Source organism: Plecotus auritus (assembly GCF_963455305.1).
Source record: "Plecotus auritus genome assembly, chromosome: 4".
Lineage (NCBI taxonomy): Eukaryota > Metazoa > Chordata > Mammalia > Chiroptera > Vespertilionidae > Plecotus > Plecotus auritus.
Genome location: NC_137775.1, coordinates 70,570,585 through 70,587,531, shown reverse-complemented (window position 1 = coordinate 70,587,531; position 16,947 = coordinate 70,570,585). Strand labels below are relative to the sequence as shown.

The 16,947-nt window shown below is 39.5% G+C and overlaps 1 protein-coding gene across 3 annotated transcripts in view; it reads right to left on the bottom strand.

Annotated features, from left to right (window-relative positions):
- The window catches only part of COL9A1 (collagen type IX alpha 1 chain), a 170,930-nt gene that overhangs the window by 47,031 nt on the left and 106,952 nt on the right, over positions 1–16,947 (bottom strand). For all 3 annotated transcript variants that reach the window (XM_080665321.1, XM_080665323.1, XM_080665322.1), the window contains 10 exons: positions 12,449–12,502; positions 12,150–12,185; positions 9,917–9,940; positions 9,528–9,581; positions 8,221–8,274; positions 7,561–7,593; positions 6,784–6,840; positions 5,082–5,135; positions 4,484–4,537; positions 1,732–1,785 (listed from right to left, as the gene is read on the bottom strand). In XM_080665321.1, the coding sequence (XP_080521447.1) occupies positions 1,732–1,785; positions 4,484–4,537; positions 5,082–5,135; positions 6,784–6,840; positions 7,561–7,593; positions 8,221–8,274; positions 9,528–9,581; positions 9,917–9,940; positions 12,150–12,185; positions 12,449–12,502 (474 nt within the window). The remainder of the gene's footprint in view (positions 1–1,731; positions 1,786–4,483; positions 4,538–5,081; positions 5,136–6,783; positions 6,841–7,560; positions 7,594–8,220; positions 8,275–9,527; positions 9,582–9,916; positions 9,941–12,149; positions 12,186–12,448; positions 12,503–16,947) is intronic.

Sequence of the window (16,947 nt, the reverse complement as noted above, 5' to 3'; positions counted from 1 at the left end):
CCAAGAAGTCCTGGTTAGATTCCCGGTCAGGGCACATGCCCAGGTTATAGGCTTGATCCCTAGTAGGGGACATGCAGGTGGCAGCTGATCAATGATTCTCTCTCATCATTGATGTTTCTATCTCTCTCTCTCTCTCTCCCTTCCACCCTGAAATCAATAAAAATATATTTTAAAAATAATAATTAAAAAAGTGATGTTGTTGAAGATATTTTTAAATGGCCAAAAAATTTAAACATTTATACATTTTTATATTATACTAGAGGCCTGGTGCATGAAATTCATGCATGGGTAAGGTCCCTAGGCCTGGCCAGAGACCAGGGCCAATTGGGGCCTTCCAGCTGCTGGCTGGAGCCTTCCTTTCCCAGCTGCTGGCCAGGGCCTTCCTTCATTCTGCACCACCCCCTGATGGTCAGCGTACATCATAGAAAGCAATTGAACTCCCGGTCTCCTGGTCGAACTCCCAAGGGGACAATTGGCATATTAGGCTTTTATATATATATATATATAGAGACCAGAGGCCCAGTACATGAAAATTCATGCACTGGAGGGGCAGGGGTCCCTCAGCCCAGCCTGCCCCCTCTCACAGTCCAGGAGCCCTCAGGGGATGTCCTACTGATGGCTTAGGCCTGCTCCCCGGGGGGAGTGAACCTAAGCCACAGTCTGGCCTCCCTCTACAGGAGGCAACTGGGCCAATCAGGGGAAGGCGCCACCCACATTACCCTACAACTGCTGCTGCCTCTGGCCTCCCTCGGCAGGAGACGACCGGGCCAATCAGGGGAAGGCACTGCCCCCATCACCCCGCTGCTGCTGCCACTGCCGGCCATTGCAGCTGCCAGCCCTCAGCCCTCGCTTCTTAGTGCTGACCCCCAGGCCAGCAGAAGGAGGGGCTGTGGGAGGTTGAGGCACAGCAGATCACACCCTGTCCAGCCTCTGCAGAGGCGTGGCACCGGGTCTGGGCCTGCGCAGCCCCCTCTCCCGCTGCCTCTGCAAAAGGGACCACAGTGCTGTACTGGCCCACACCGAGGCTTCTCCTGTATCATGGCCTCTCCCATGCCGCTGGCCCTCAGCCCTAGCAGCCACTGTGGCTTTGTCCAGAAGGACGTCCAGAAGACATCTGGTCTATCTGGTCTAATTAGCATATTACCCTTTTATTAGTATAGACTAGAGGCCTGGCGCATGAAAATTCATGCACTGGAGGGGTCCCTCAGCCCGGGCTTCCCCCTCTCACAGTCCAGGAGCCCTCAGGGGCGGGAGGCGACCCAGCAATCAGGGGAAGGTGATGCCCCATCACACCTCTGTGTGGCCAGACTGTGGCTTAGGTTCACTCCCCCTGGGGAGCAGGCCTAACAAGCCTTGGCCAGCCCTGGTTACCTGAGCCTCGGGCGGCCCTGGGTGGCTGGGCAGCCACCATCCGAGGCTTGTCTGCACCTCGGGCCGGCCCTGGGCGGCTGGGGGACTGAGGGGACTGGGGACTCCAGAGGCAAGCACTCTGGCAGGGCTTGGGGGACTGGGCACCACTATCTTGTGGCTATGGCACCACCATCTTTGAGGGTGTGGCAGTCAATTAGCATATTCCCTCCTTATTGGCTGTGGGCGCCGCCATCTTTTGAGGGTGGGATAGTCAATTAGCATATTCCCTCCTTATTGGCTGTGGGTGCCGCCATCTTTGCGACGGTGTGAGGGTCAATTAGCATATTCCCTCTTTAGATAGGATAATCATCATATTCTTACTTTTTCTCCCTTTTCCCCAACTATGCCGGTGATGCCTCTCAGTCCTTGAGAGCCCTGGAAATGTAAAAAAGAAAAGTGAATTATTGTAGTTGAAGCACACACTCATTTATCTCATCACAAAAACTGATCCAGAAGAAGGATGTTATCACAACCTAAGGTAACATTAACAAATAGTGACATCATATAGATGAACTTTTCTAGTTTAGAAAGAAAAGTCCAACGAGAATTCTGATGATGATAAATCCTTGTTTAAAATGTTGAAGACTTACACACCTGGAGTTCAAACAATTACTGATGACAAAAAAGTAACTATCACTGGCACAAGAGAATTATGGTAATGCATATGGCTTAGCTTTTAATATATACAGAATACACTGCCAATCTCACCTCCTTCATGGTTTGTAAATTGGTTACATGTAACATGGTTGTGATTTTAGACCTTGGGATAATTTTTTCTCCCCATTGTATGCCATCAAAGGCAACTAAATTCCCAAGCTAACCCACGAAAGCTTATGGCCTATAAATGCAGCTGCTCAGGTCTCCATTAGCCACCTGTAGTCACTATTCATTAACCCATTTCCATGATAAGTGGTTTCTGAACTCCAGTTTGGTCCAGTAGAAAACCATCTCACCCAATCTCAGGCACCGGAGTGGGTAATCCTAAAAATGAGGGTGTGGGGTGTGATTTCTAGTATCCCTTTCACTACTAAAATGTTACCTCTTGGCTCTCTGATCCCACAGCAGGAGGGCCCCAAAAATGAATGCTGTAAAGAGTGAGCGTAAGAGCTCCCCAGGGAGCAGCATTAGGTAGATGCTTCAGCAAGAAGTAGGGTAGCTACTTCTGAACACCTTGCTGACTGTCCACTGTAACTGGCTTAAGATAAAGTAGCTCAAGGCCAGTTATTTCCCTTGTGCTCTCATGTAGAGAAAATGGGGCCATTCCATGGCCAACTCTGCATCCAGGTCAGTCACAAAGTCTATGTAGATCAGTTAGGATTGACCTGAAATACAAATATGCAGGATGATCCAGCTTAGGATATTCACTTAGGATATGATGGGAGATGTGGCCACAACAGATTAAAATTGCTCTTTTCAAAGGTGATTCTGAGTCATGACAATGCCAGGTATCATCCCTCAGGGTGACTACTTTGAAGGGCAGAGCTTGTTTATAAATGTTCCAAAATGTATTTTTTTAAAATCTGTACATAACTTTATAGAGACATGTTTAAAAAGTGAAAATCTGTGAATTTTACAAAACATCTTTACATATCCACTCCCAAACTCCAGAAGGTTAGCAAGCACTAATGATATCCCCAATGGACCACTTGAGCCATGAAGTACCCAACAGAGATCCTTAATCCATGAGCACTTTTTCAAATGCTCCTTGCAAAATCCTGCTCATAGGATTTTGGGGAATGGCTTTTTAAATAACTTTTTTAAGTCCCTATCAAATTTTCATCAGGTAAAAAAATAAAGCATAAGTCTCTCACACTATTTATCTCTATTTTCCACCCACAAATAGTGTTTCATAGCAAGGCTGGAAGAAGGCAAGTTTCTGGAACAAACACCCTTGGACTCCTCAGATTTTCTTAAAGTTCTCATGTGGCTTAAAAGTAGAGTCTATTTCTTACAGATTCTCTGACTCATTTCCTTTACCTTGATTTCCCGTCAGCTCTGGTAAGCACTAATCTGCACGCTCCTGCACCCTTTATAAAAGCCAGTTGTGAAGGGAGAACAGAGCAAGGGCTTGAAGGGTGGCCCCGTGTTTGTCCTACTTAACTCTTCAGTTTCTGAGAACAGGACCCAGCCTTGGCTAGCTACAATGTTCAGTGAATATCTTGAAATGATTATTCCCATAATTGTTATTACTCATTGTGACCGAAAAGTGGCACACTTTCATTTTCATATATGAAAGTAATGTAAATTCTGATTTAACAAACATTTTTAAATGAAGTATGCTGATTTCCTCACTGTGCATATTATTGCAGCAATTTGCCAAAGCACAAGGGATCAACTTTTTATTAAAAGATATGAATACAAGCAATTAAGCACATTCTAATTAGCCCAGGCGGAGTGTGGCTCAAATGGTTGAGTTCGCCCTGTGCACCAAAAGATTGCCAGTTCCATTCCTGATTGGGGCACATACCCAGGTTGCAGGTTTGATCCCTGGTCAGGGAGCATAGGGAAGTCAACCGATATTTCTCTCTCTCTCTCTCTCTTTCTCTCTCTCTCTGTCTCTGTATCTCTCCCTCCCTCCTTCCCTCCCTCCCCCTTCTTCTCTCTAAGCATGTCCTCAGGTGAGGATTGGGGAGGGGAGTAAGGAGAATGTTCTAATTAAAATAATTGCATGCTGGCATAAGATACTTTAATTCCAGATGATATACCTGCTGAATATTCAGGATACACAAAATTTTATCATTATATCATGTAATAAATAGTGCCATGGAACACAGAAAATACATATCATTCTCTGTGTTCAATATTTTTTCCAGATTGTCTATCCCTGAAATTTAATAAATGAACAAATGTAACTATATATAGAATTTTCCTGTTAAAATGATGCTTGAATATACAATGGGGATCTTTCCTATTTTGAAAAAAATAATAATCTCCTAAGACTGGCTTGGCAGAAAAATAGAGAATATCATGTTAATGTAATACTATTAATCCAAATGCCAAATAGAAAATATTCCAAATGTCCTGAAAAGAATATTCACATGTCCTAGTTAAATTTTTTTAAAAAATACTTTACTGGAGGTCCTTGAGCTCCGACTTCTCCTGGTTCTCCTTGGTCACCTTCTTCACCCTAAAAAGCAATCAAAAAGCACACCTGCTGTTATTCTAGCAAATGAGCGTAGAAATAGGTTTGGTCTAAATCCGCATATTTTAAATTTATTTGGCATCCTCTGACTTACTTTACTATGCCTTATATAAGAGTAACCAACGGATGCAAACATTGGGGGGTGAGGCATGTATGGGAGTGGGGTGGGGGGGGCAATGGTAAGATATGTACACATATAATACCTTAATAAAAAAAAAAACAATGTCAAAAACATAAAAAAACATTATTTTACTTGAGTAATCCATATTAATTATAAAACATTATAGTATACAAATAAAGCCACCCAAATTTCACCTTTCAACTATAAATACCAGTAACTTTTTAGATGCTTTTCTAAAGAAAGGGGGGCAGGAGAACAAGAGAGGGAGCAGGGAGGGAGACAGAGAGACAGAGAAAGAACATGTATGCATACATATTTCAAGTGTGCATGTGTTGGGGGGGTATTACTAGAAAAATAAGATCACACTATGCAAACTTTTCCATAAACTACAACATTCATTTTCCTTACCTTATGACCTTGTCTTCCAGGTTCACCAATTTCTCCTTTAGCCCCTTTATGTCCCTAACAAATGCAAAAATAAATAAATAAACAAACAAACAAATAAAAAGAATACTTGTATTGGGATTGGCACAGAAAGTGGTCAGAAGGCTCATTAAGTGATCTTGCTTCCCTAATTCTGTGTCAATGTGCTAAGAATAAGATTGTGTGACTACCTTAAATGACCTCAGTAATGCCATATGAATTACATGACTGCTACATATGGTAAGTATTAGTCTTAGTTAATAGAAAAACACTGTTCTAGAATAACAAAAGCTCCATAACCTGGTTCAGCAACATGGTTCATTGACTATAGGCCCCTAGATCCCTCCATCCCAAACTTCCTCTCACAATTGGGTTAAGAGAATTGTCTTTCCCAGTAAGTTACTTTCCAGGGTAACAGCTCTGATCCAACACAACTGGTGTCCTATGCTCTGTGGAAGCTACTCTGAAAACCCTTCTGCCTCTTTCAGACCCATCTCCTTCCTGGAGGTGAAGAAGGGCTGGTATAAGAAGTGGACTTCCACCCGGCCAGTGTAGTTCAGTGGTGGAGCATCAACCTATGAACCAGGAGGTCATAGTTCAATTCCTAGTCAGGGCACAGGCCCAAGTTTCAGGCTCGATCCCAAGTGGGGTTGTGGAGGAGGCAGCTGATCAATGATTCTCTCTCATTATTGATGTTTCTATCTCTCTTTCTCTCTCCCCCTTTCTCTCTCTGAAATAAAAAACATTTTTTAAAAAGGTGTGGACTTCCCCAGATGCACAACTCTCTGCTTCTTCTAATACACAATTTTAAATGCAAAAGGAAATCTCTAAAAAGTGGTCAGTGAGGGCTGCATATCATGAGAAAAGATCCCCATCTTTTCTTGTTAGGACAGCTGTTCTACACATGCATGTGCTTTGGGCAGTTACATGAGGCAAGTATGAAATGAACATTCCAACATAAGTGTATCAGAGCTTTCACTCTCAGAGCCTTTCTTGTTCTGAGAGCGCAGGTCTTTGTAAGTAATAAGACACCAATCCAGGCAACTGTCGGAATCCATCAAAAGTAAACTTAGAGAAAACCAAAATTGGAAAATCAGTGCCTTGGGGCATTTCAGATCATAGCAGAACTCCATTGGTCTGACATTTTTCAAAATCACTTCAGACTCATAGACCAGAGATAGAAAACCATTTGACCCTAGCATTTGGTTTTGTCTTTTTATTTTTTAATGGAAAATTTGAATTATAATGGCAGAGTGAAAGAAAAAATGCTTTTGGAATGTCCCTTTTCTTGCCTATTTTGCTGTGGTTTTTTTTTCCAAACTAAAATAGTTTCAACTACATGATGTGCACCATTCCCCCCACCCTCCATAGAAGGCAAACTTCTAACTTTTAATTTGGTGTCTAAAGTGTCTCAATCAAAAAATACAATATTAGTATTTCTTCCCTGAACAACAAAAGCACTGTATAATCACATATCTGAGTCTCAGTAGGAAGACCTGTCAGGGGCACCGGCAGGAATTTCTAGTATGAATAAGGACACAGACTAAGCCACAGAATGAGCAAACACAGACTTGCCTGACTCATCAAGTGGGGTCTGTGCACCAGAAAGGCCAGTGCTTAAAGGAAAGGCTCTGTTTTTTTTATGAATAACACTCTCGAAAATAAAATACTGAAATTATTCTCTTACCCTCATGCCAGGAATGCCTGGATATCCTGAGCGACCTGGGGGACAGGCATTGGGACACTGCCAGAGAGATAGAGACAGAAAATGCATAAACTAGAGTTTCCACTTTGTGGCAAAATGGTATTTTTTTAGGAATTCCAGCCATAGAACCCCAATGCAATTATATTCATTAAATAACTTGGAATAACCCTTCCCTTTTTTTATTATTTCATTTTTCATTAGAAAAGTACAGAGAATATAGAAAACCTTTTCCCCCATGTATCCACCATCCAGATTTAATAAATGCTAATATTTTGCCATACTTATTTAAGATTTAATTTATTTTTAAAAATGTATCCAGATAACCCATTACACCATGACTGGATTGTTTTCCCCTCCCCCCTCCATTGGACTAGCTCTACCCTGAGGGTCACATCCCCTCATCAAATGTGCCAAAATTGCATTTAGTGCAGTTTACCAACATCATTTGCAAATTAGTCTATAAGTTAAACAAGTCTTTGACTTCTGTCTTTTAAAATAGGGGTGATCTGGTGGGAAAAAAATGCCTTAGACATAAAATAAAAAGATCATAGAAAAACAAAGATATTTCTATAATGAAAAACAGTTACAGTCTGAGTGTATACAAGCTACTCATTCACTAATGCTACTACGGCTTGCTCTGTCATCTGAGTAAAGCACAGAAATACAACATATTCCAGTGAGATAAGTTTAAAGAGAATTCATCTGAAGACTGCATGGTCTTTGACTTAAAACTATTTTGTTCAGAGGAAAACATCTTACCAACGGATCTCCATCATGAAAGCCAATCGTTCCCTAAAGTAATAAAATGTTAGAGTTAAGAATATACTTAAATATACTTAAACCTACTAATAATAGAAAGTTCATTGGACAAAATATATTTGTTCAATAAAAATATAAGAAACAAAGAGCACATAATATTCTAAAACCTTGCCTCATGGGTGTATATCTTCTGGAGAACCCTAAATTGTGTAGATTATTTCTTTCAGGGGATTGAAAGGAGATGAAATGAGAGGAATAGGAAATATGGGGAACTTGGAATCATAAACTTAAAATATGGATTATCTCCTACTTGAGCTTCCATTTTTTAATTGCTTACTGTGTAAATCCTTTGTAAAAACTAGTTCATTTGAAAATGTTCTTTCATATGTCCAAGTTCTGAGCATTTGAGAGTCACAAACAACAAAGGACTTCAAATATAATGAGTAAACTATTCCCTGTGAAAACCACATTTGAAATTATTGTGATTCCTCTACTTTTCTTGCCTAAAAAGAACAGTGTTCTGAATGGGTACAAAAAGTTGGTAGCTATTTTGGAATTTTAGGACAATGACTAATTAACAGGTACTTCCATTTATTGGTTCTTAGGTTTCTTTAATCCCGAATCTCAGACACAGAGAAATTTAAGCTGCAGATAACTTACACTGGGTCCTGGGGGTCCAGGGGGGCCAGGTGGTCCTCTTTTCCCAGGGTCACCCTAAGTTATTTGAAAATGTGACACAGCGGTTACATACATGTCAAAACACAGTGCAGAAAACTGATGAGGCATGAGAGAATGATATTACTAGAAACCCCTACAAAACTCAGCCATGCATAGACCTGTCACCAAAATCAATGGGTGGCCCATAATCCAATCAGCTCCACAAAACCAGAAGGGGTTCCAATCACACCAAAGTAATAAAACAGGGCAGAGGAAGAGTTGGGGGGAAAGCAAAGCCAATTCTTTATAAAACGATCACTTTCTCTATTCTGAAAACATACTGGAAACACTACGTATTTTTCTAACTGATTTGCAGAGGAACTGAACAGACAATACTGCTAGTGCCATCCATCTAATGGCAGCAGAAGAAGGCTGCACCCAGCCTAAAGATGTGAAGTGGAAGGATAATCTCTGCAGAGCCAGACTCTCCCTGGTGCTGGTCACCCACAACCATCACTTGCTCTGTCACTGCACTCTCTTGCAATTGAGACAGAAGATCAAATGTGGCTAAATTCAAACAAGCCATTCAGGGAAAATGGATTCCAATTAGTCTTAATATCCAGAGTTTACTCCTGGCATATGTTTTCCTTCGTAATCTTCTACTATAAGTAGTCAAAAGCATCTTAGATTTAATTTAACTTTACAATCAGTTCATATTCATTCAGTTGTTGAGTAAGAAAATTTGTCAAACAGTTAACAAGAAAGGTATATAATCACACCTTGAGAGTGATTCCTACACTCAAGGAATTTACATGACATCGGTATTTCATTTTTGAAATATGTATTGAATATTAACATCAAGCACTTATGACCAGTAATTTCTTCTATGAAGTTCAGCCCTTTCTTGCCTAAAGCTGTTCTGTTAATTTGATTAGACTGTCACGGCCCTAACATAAAATACCTGTGGTAATGATTGTAGCCTATTCACTTATCATTTCATGAAAAAACACTGGGCCCCAATCCTGGCTGAGTCTGTAAAATAGAGGTGACACTTCCTGACTTGATCACTAATTCTGAAAGTTGGGAAGAAAATTTTAGCTGAAAACTTTGGGGAAAATTTTAAATCACTGTACAAAAACAAGGCAGCATTGTTATCTTTGGTCCCCATCAATATTATGAACTGAATGAAATTCATCTGTCATTTTTTTGGATGTGCCAGGGAATAATATACAGTTTGGGTAATTTGCCTTCCCTAGTAACATCATCTTTTAAATCAGCAAATGTCTATCAAAAGATGTTGTAGTACTCACAATTGGTCCAACACGGCCAAGCTCTCCAGGGAGACCTCCTCCCCCAGGAGGACCCTGAAGACAACAAATTAAAGGGACGTGGTCATTAGTGCATATTTTAACAATCCAGCACAATTTATATCCAGTATGATAAACAACTGACTTAGAATTATGTGTCTGTGCTAGCTTTGGTCTCCAGTGAAAGAATAAGCCATCTGACCAAATTTTAATTACTAAAGTAGAACAGAAATTTCTCAAGTTAATCAAATATTTTGTTTAGCATAATAGAGGTGCTGTCATAGTGGGTGGTACACTATGAACACCAGTAGGTAGAATGCTAGTTGGAGAGTAAGATTGAGATCTAATAGGCCATTTTTATAGACTATGTAAAAACAAAAGACGATACTCACAGGGGGTCCAGGAATACCACGACCCTAAAAGGTTAAAATGAAAATTACAATGATATGTGATTTATATTTAGTATAAAGACAGACACAGGCCTAACTCAGTTCAAAAATAAATTATTAACTCTATCACTAAATAAATATATAATGCTCATTCTAAAGGAAGCACTGGATAAAGAAAAACAAACATGCCTCTGCTTCTAAAGGAAGTGGAAGCTTGTGCCAGCTCCTCAAACATCCCTCTGATGTCTAAGCTAACCAGTAATATTTTTCCCAAACTTTTTTTTAAAGGAAATCAAAGTAAAGAAGTCACCCATGCTTGCCCTCAAGAGAACTTACCATCACTCACAAAGATACACATCACAACCTGATAGTTGAAAGAGCTTTTCATTTGTCGTGTTTTATAAGAAACCTACATTAAAAGCAACATAGTGTAATGTTTTATAATTTATAACGTGACGTTTGGATGTTCCCCCAGACAAATATTCAGCACAGGGAGGCAAGGGAGGAAAGGGGTCCAAACACACACTCCTTGACAGGCAGGACTCTATTCCCAGACACCAAATCCAGTAGATGTTAAAAGTAAAATGGTGCCACTCCTGAAATGACCTATGATGGGATCCTAATTTAATAGGCTGAATTTGATTTTAAAACTAGCATTCCATCCCCCTCTCCTTTACAGTTTGTATCTCTTTAGCAACACCAAACTGTGTATAATTAGGGGTTGAAACCACATCATATTCATCCTCCAAGCCTCAATTCCTAGCACAAGGCTTAGTATATAATAAACCCTAACTATATGCTCGTTAAACTTTATTAATAAACTGAACATCAGCTGCCTAAAATCCCTTACTTTCTCTCTTTGCTTTCCAGGTTCACCTTTCCTCTCTTGGGGTTCCTCATAACTCTTTTCTCGCCTACACGGGCTTGAATCACTTTTATTCACAGCTATCTCTGTCTGATACCATATTCATGTTAACTTTTCATCCTAGACTTTCTTTTCTAAAAAATCCATATATGAAGCATCCAATGTTTTCAATATATACCCTCTGATAGTGATACTATTATTTCTAATTATTTAAGCAGCCAAAATAATAAATAATTTCACACAAGCAGTATGTTTAATGATAAGTGGGACTTTTTCAAGGCATTCTTTGAAAAATTGCTCCTACTTGAAAATTTTAATATGTTGATCAATTTTGGGGAATGTGTTATGCTTTAAAATACCAAAGTAATCAATAAGTTATCTCATTATCAGAGACCTAGGTGACTGATAAATTTCACTAAATTTTTAAAGGCATCACTAAAAGATGTTGAGCTCTTAGTTGAAAAATATGGGAGGAAGACCAGTGAGCTATTCACTTCTGAAAATAGGCTTTACTGGAAAAGTTGACACTTGCTGAAATATGGCAAAGAAAACAGTGCAAATAAAAAACAAGGAGGAAAAATATAGATTAATGACAAAAACAAAAGAGGAATGAAGAGCAAAATATAAAGGAAAAGCAGCCAGAGAACGTATTCCTCTTATAAATAGAAATAATACAAATCTGCCAAATTGTGCAATGTAGGAAAAGACTAGACAGGGAGTCAGGCAGGTGCGAATATCTGATGGCTGGTATTTCATTCTATATAATAAAAGCGTAATATGCAAATTGACCAAACAGCCGAACAGCGGAACAACCATCCAAATGACCATCCGGGACCACACTATGACACCCACTGGCTCCAGGCCAGCCAAGGTGGGTGCAATGTGATTGGTTGGGGGCCCAGCCATTGCCCCATGATCGCCCCACAGAGGAGGTGGGCTGCCCTCTGCGAGGGAAGCCCAGGTCCCGGGAGCTGGCAGCCAGAGGAAAGGAAGGCCTACTCTTGCAAAAATTTCATGCATCGGGCCTCTAGTAAGAGATAAAAACCAGTTATGAAGAAAGTAGTGTGATGTCATGGGCTAAACACTGAATACTTCGATTTGCTGATGTTAAGCAAGAAATGTTTTCTATCAATGAGGGCGGAGGGGGAGTTTTCCATTGAGAAATACCACCTGCAAATAAACTTACGTATTTTACTGTACATTCACATTTTTCTAAGGTGTTTCTACTCATATTCAGAATACTTACCATGCCAGGTAAGTCATAACTTTTTTTTAATGTCTATTATGTAGAAAACTGCATTTAAAATTTCCACAGTGGCAAAATTTTACCTAAAGATATATTTGCAATTCTATTGCTTTACATGCACTTACTGGAAATCCACGTGATCCTGGCACACCAGGTTCTCCCTAAAAATAAAAATAGCTTCATTGTACTTAGCTTTTTGTAGTATAAATATGTAAATATACAAACTGTATTAATATTAATATCATTAAAACACTCCACCTGGGTGTTTTTTATTTAATTTAATTCAGCTAAAACACAATTTTAGTTGAACCATGTATTTCAGCTGCTTCACAACTTATCTGTTAATTGATTTGCAGTCATTACAATAAAATTATACTTCAGCATTTAATTAACACCAACAAGTAATACCAGATGGCTAACTTACTTTTTGTCCTCTTTGTCCCACAGAGCCAGGAGATCCATCAGGTCCTGTTAATCCCTAACAAAGCAAGATGATATTAGAATTGTTATAGCATCCTTGGTCAAACCATTAAGCTGATAATTTCATTTTACTTATTATGTACAGAATGGTTACCTATGTATAAAGCAAATATTCATAGAAATATCTTTCTAAATTCTTACTCAAAGGTAATGTTTAACATACGATCTGTTAGTTACTTCATATTGATAAATGTTATTACATTTCTAACTTCCTGCTAACTATATTGTTTATCACAGAGTTCAATAACTTAATGTTTTTTCCATTGCTTTGAAAAAATGCAACATAGTAACTACAGTATTCTAATAGCTAAATCTGATGGAACAACAGGTCTTGGCTGTGTGACTTATCCATATTTTAATACCTCCTTTACTTCATTTATAAAATAAAAGCACTATGTGTCTCTATAACTCTCTAATAAGTCTTGAGAATTAATAAAATGTTTCTTCAATAGGAATTTAAAATAATCAATATCCTTATTGCCTTACAGCCACCTTAGTAAAGCCCTCTGGCCATCTTCTAGCAATAACTGCTTATTTAAGAACATCAACTTTTAAAGTTGAAACATTTGAGAGCATTAATGTTTCTATATTATCTTCCTTAATAAAAATAGCTACACTGTAATTAAGTATATATTTTCATTTGTGCAACTATGTATATAAAATTTAAGCCACTTACTATAAAACACTTTATAACTCTCATATTCAATACTAAAGAAATTATTAAATCATGTCTCCAAAGCATGCTCATTTTTTTCCAGTACTTATTTTATTGTCATTCTCAACATAAAATAGATATTAAAGCAAGATAACACTATGTGTTATTTGAATTTCCATATTTGGTGAAGATACATTTTTACATTTTTAATTTTTTATTTACTCTTTGACTCTTTTAGATGTCATTTATAATGTAATCTGGAAATTACACTTTGCTAAAGATAATTTTATGTATGTGTATCTATATATATGCACAGATTTGTACATATACATATATGCATGATTACATAAATATCTTATAAAACCTATCTATTATTAAGATTTTGTTTTTGTTTTTTTTTTGTTTGTTTGTTTGTTTGTTTGTTTGTTTTTAAATAAATCTTTATTCAGATTATTACAATTATTTCTCCTTTTTCCCCCCATAGCTCCCCTCCACCTGGTTCCCACCCCACCTTCTGCCCTTACCTCCCCCCCCACTGTCCTCATCCATAGGTGTATGATTTTTGTCCATTCTCTTCATGAACCCCCCCATACCCCTTTCCCCCTGAGAATTATCAGCCCACTCCCTTTCTATGCCCCTGATTCTATTATATTCACCAGATTATTCTGCTCCTCAGGTTTTTAATTCACTTGATTTTTAGGTTGGCTTGTTGATAGATATGTATTTGTTGTTCATAATTTTTTCTCTTTACTTTTTTCTTCTTCCTCTTCTTTAAGAATACCTTTCAGCATTTCATATAGTACTGGTTTGGTGGTGATGAACTCCTTCAGCTTTTTCTTATCTGTGAAGCTCTTTATCTGCCCTTCAATTCTGAATGATAGCTTTGCTGGGTAGAGTAATCTTGGTTGTAGGTTCTTGCTATTCATCACATTGAAAATTTCTTGCCACTCCCGTCTGGCCTGCATAGTTTCTGTTGAGAAGTCAGCTGACAGTCGTATGGGTGCTCCCTTGTAGGTAATTAACTGTTTTTCTCTTGCTGCTTTTAATATTCTCTCTTTGTCTTTTGCTCTTGGCATTTTAATTATGATGTGTCTTGGTGTGGTCCTCTTTGGATTCCTTTTGTTTGGGGTTCTGTGGGCTTCCTGGACTTGTAAGTCTATTTCTTTCACCAGTTGGGGGAAGTATTATTAAGATTTTGAAAAAGATTCAAGTGATATTAATTGAGGGAAGGATTCCTTGAAATTATAAAAACCCTACTTAAAAATGGATCATCAAAATCCATTTTTAATCTGTCATAGTCTACATAATTACCAATAAAATGCTTTCATGTAATTTATAGAGAAAATTTGTTCACTGGTCACCATTTTTACATTTCTCTACATTAATTAATTTCTCCAATAACTCCATAGAGTGAATAAAAGGAAGTAGAAAAAATGAGTTGAAAATGTTAATTACTGGAAGTGTGCCAATGAAGAAAATTATTAAACCCACACAAAATAATTTTTGACAGACAGTCTCTCATTTTCAATTGCCCTAGTCTAATTACAACACTCTAATTTGGGAACAAGCCCCAACATCTTAGTTGCTGAGCACCTATGGTAATGGAACGTTGGCTTTTGTACTTCAGCAAACAAACCATACATCCAGGAACCCTCTCTGGAAGCATATATGGCACATAGATTTTCTAAACCTCGGGGCATGTTTAACTAATGGAACCTCTAATTCCCACTTTATGTATATGTCCTCCAATACCAATCCTGGTCAATTTTCACACACATGGCCCACTAGCCATCTTCAATCTGTGACTTGAATAACTGATAAGATTAGAAGACAGAGGCTTCTATTTATGGTAGAATTCCAGCTGCACAAGAATAGAGCAGAACCAAGTAAAGGGTTGGATAACCTGGAGGTTGCATCCAGGTCTCTTCTTACTTAGTATCCTCCACAGGACATGATAAAGATGTCTATCCCTAGGAAGTTCTCTGAATTAAATTGAAAATATATTCTGGTGTCAGATGTTACAGTGTACTCTGTTATGAAATAGCCATGTAGAAAGGCATAAAACTCCAGGAGCTGTAATTGACATTTTTAGAAATGTAAAAAGAAACACTCCATGAGGACAAGGGCTGCATGTCCATTCAATCCTAGAACATTGCCTCGAGCATCTAATACATACCTGACTATGGAATAAAATTAATTTAGGTCAGCCTGGTAGGTGAAAGGATATGACACCTGTCCCTTCCACATCATCTTTATTTTTTGTTGAAATCCCAGCTCTGCCACTTACTAGCTGTGCAATCATTCACAAGTTACTTAACTACATAGTGCCTCAGTTTCCTAACCTGTAGAATAGATGTAATAATAATAATATCTACCTCATGTGGCAATTTTGAAGATTAAATGGGATATAACACACAAAGTGCTTACACCGGTGCCTGGCAGAGCAGGCTCTGAATAAATGTTAGCTACTCTTATTGTCATCATTATTATATCATCAGACCTGTTCTAGATGCTGGGAAGGGCTCACATGAATCATAAGACATGTTTCCTGTTCTCTGGGAAAGGGTTCTGCAAACAAACACAGATACTAACCACAGGCACTGTACTTCACAGACCTCTCACATTTCTTTGATGCCTTACTAGTTCTACTTATACTTACTTTTTAGAATAATTTCTTAATAACTCACTGTGCTAAACATATAACATCTCCCAGGGATAATAGTTGTATACATTCAGGAGGATCCAAGATGGCGGCGTAGGTAAACACCTAAACTGCTGCCTCGCACAACAATTTCAAAACTACAACTAAAAGACGTCTATCACCCAGAACCATGGGAAAGCTGGCTGAGTGGAAGTTCTACAACTAGAAGGAAAGAGAAAAAAGCATTGAGATGTGCACAAGCGCTGAAAAGCTGAGATACTGAGGCTTGTGATCTGGGCTGGCGGCAGGCGTTGCTTTTTTCAACCCGAAGGGAGACAAGCCCCTGATTACTCCAAACTCCAGTTTCTGGGGAGACGCAGGGGACCCAAACTCCTATGAGGAGAAGCTGGACTGTCTGCTATCAGGTCGGAAAGTGAGGGTGGCTTGCTTGCAGAGGTGCACGCAGGAATAATTGTTTACTGCGCTGGGACACGGGACCACGGGACTCCGGGACGTGGTCAGAGACGCAGAGCCTGCTGACTGGCAGCCATCGCTGTTTGCCACGCCCTAGCCTAGTGACGCCCTGAGACCCTGCCCCGCACAACCTACAAACCCACCCAAGCTCCAAGCAGCGGCTTTAGCATATGAATGGCCTGCCCTATCCCAGCTTAACATAGCAAACTAGCAGCCCGGGTCAGACAGCTCCAAAACCTCCAAACCCCAAGCAAAGAGGAGAAAACTGTAGTTCTCGCTGTAGCACCTGCTGAGTGGCCTCAGACAGTAGCTGACCTGCACCCCATTGGAGATCCAGAAGCCAGTGTACCTAGTGGTCAATGTGAGATGACACCAGATTTCAACTCCTCACATCCATAAGTGACACATTCAAGAGGCAGACTCAGTGAGCACCAAAGCCCCACTGAAACAAGTCCTGCCCCATAAGCGTGTCTCCAACGCAGCAGTTCTTCCATTATAGACACAGTGGGTCCTCACAGCCAATTGGCCTGGAGGTCAATTCCTCCCAGTGTACCAACAGCAATCAAGGCTTAACTACACCAAGACTTTGCACTCAGCCCACAAAGGGGTGTACCAAGAGCGTCCACCTCAGGTGATTGGGGAGGCTGAGCTACTGGCCCCCATAGGTCACCTA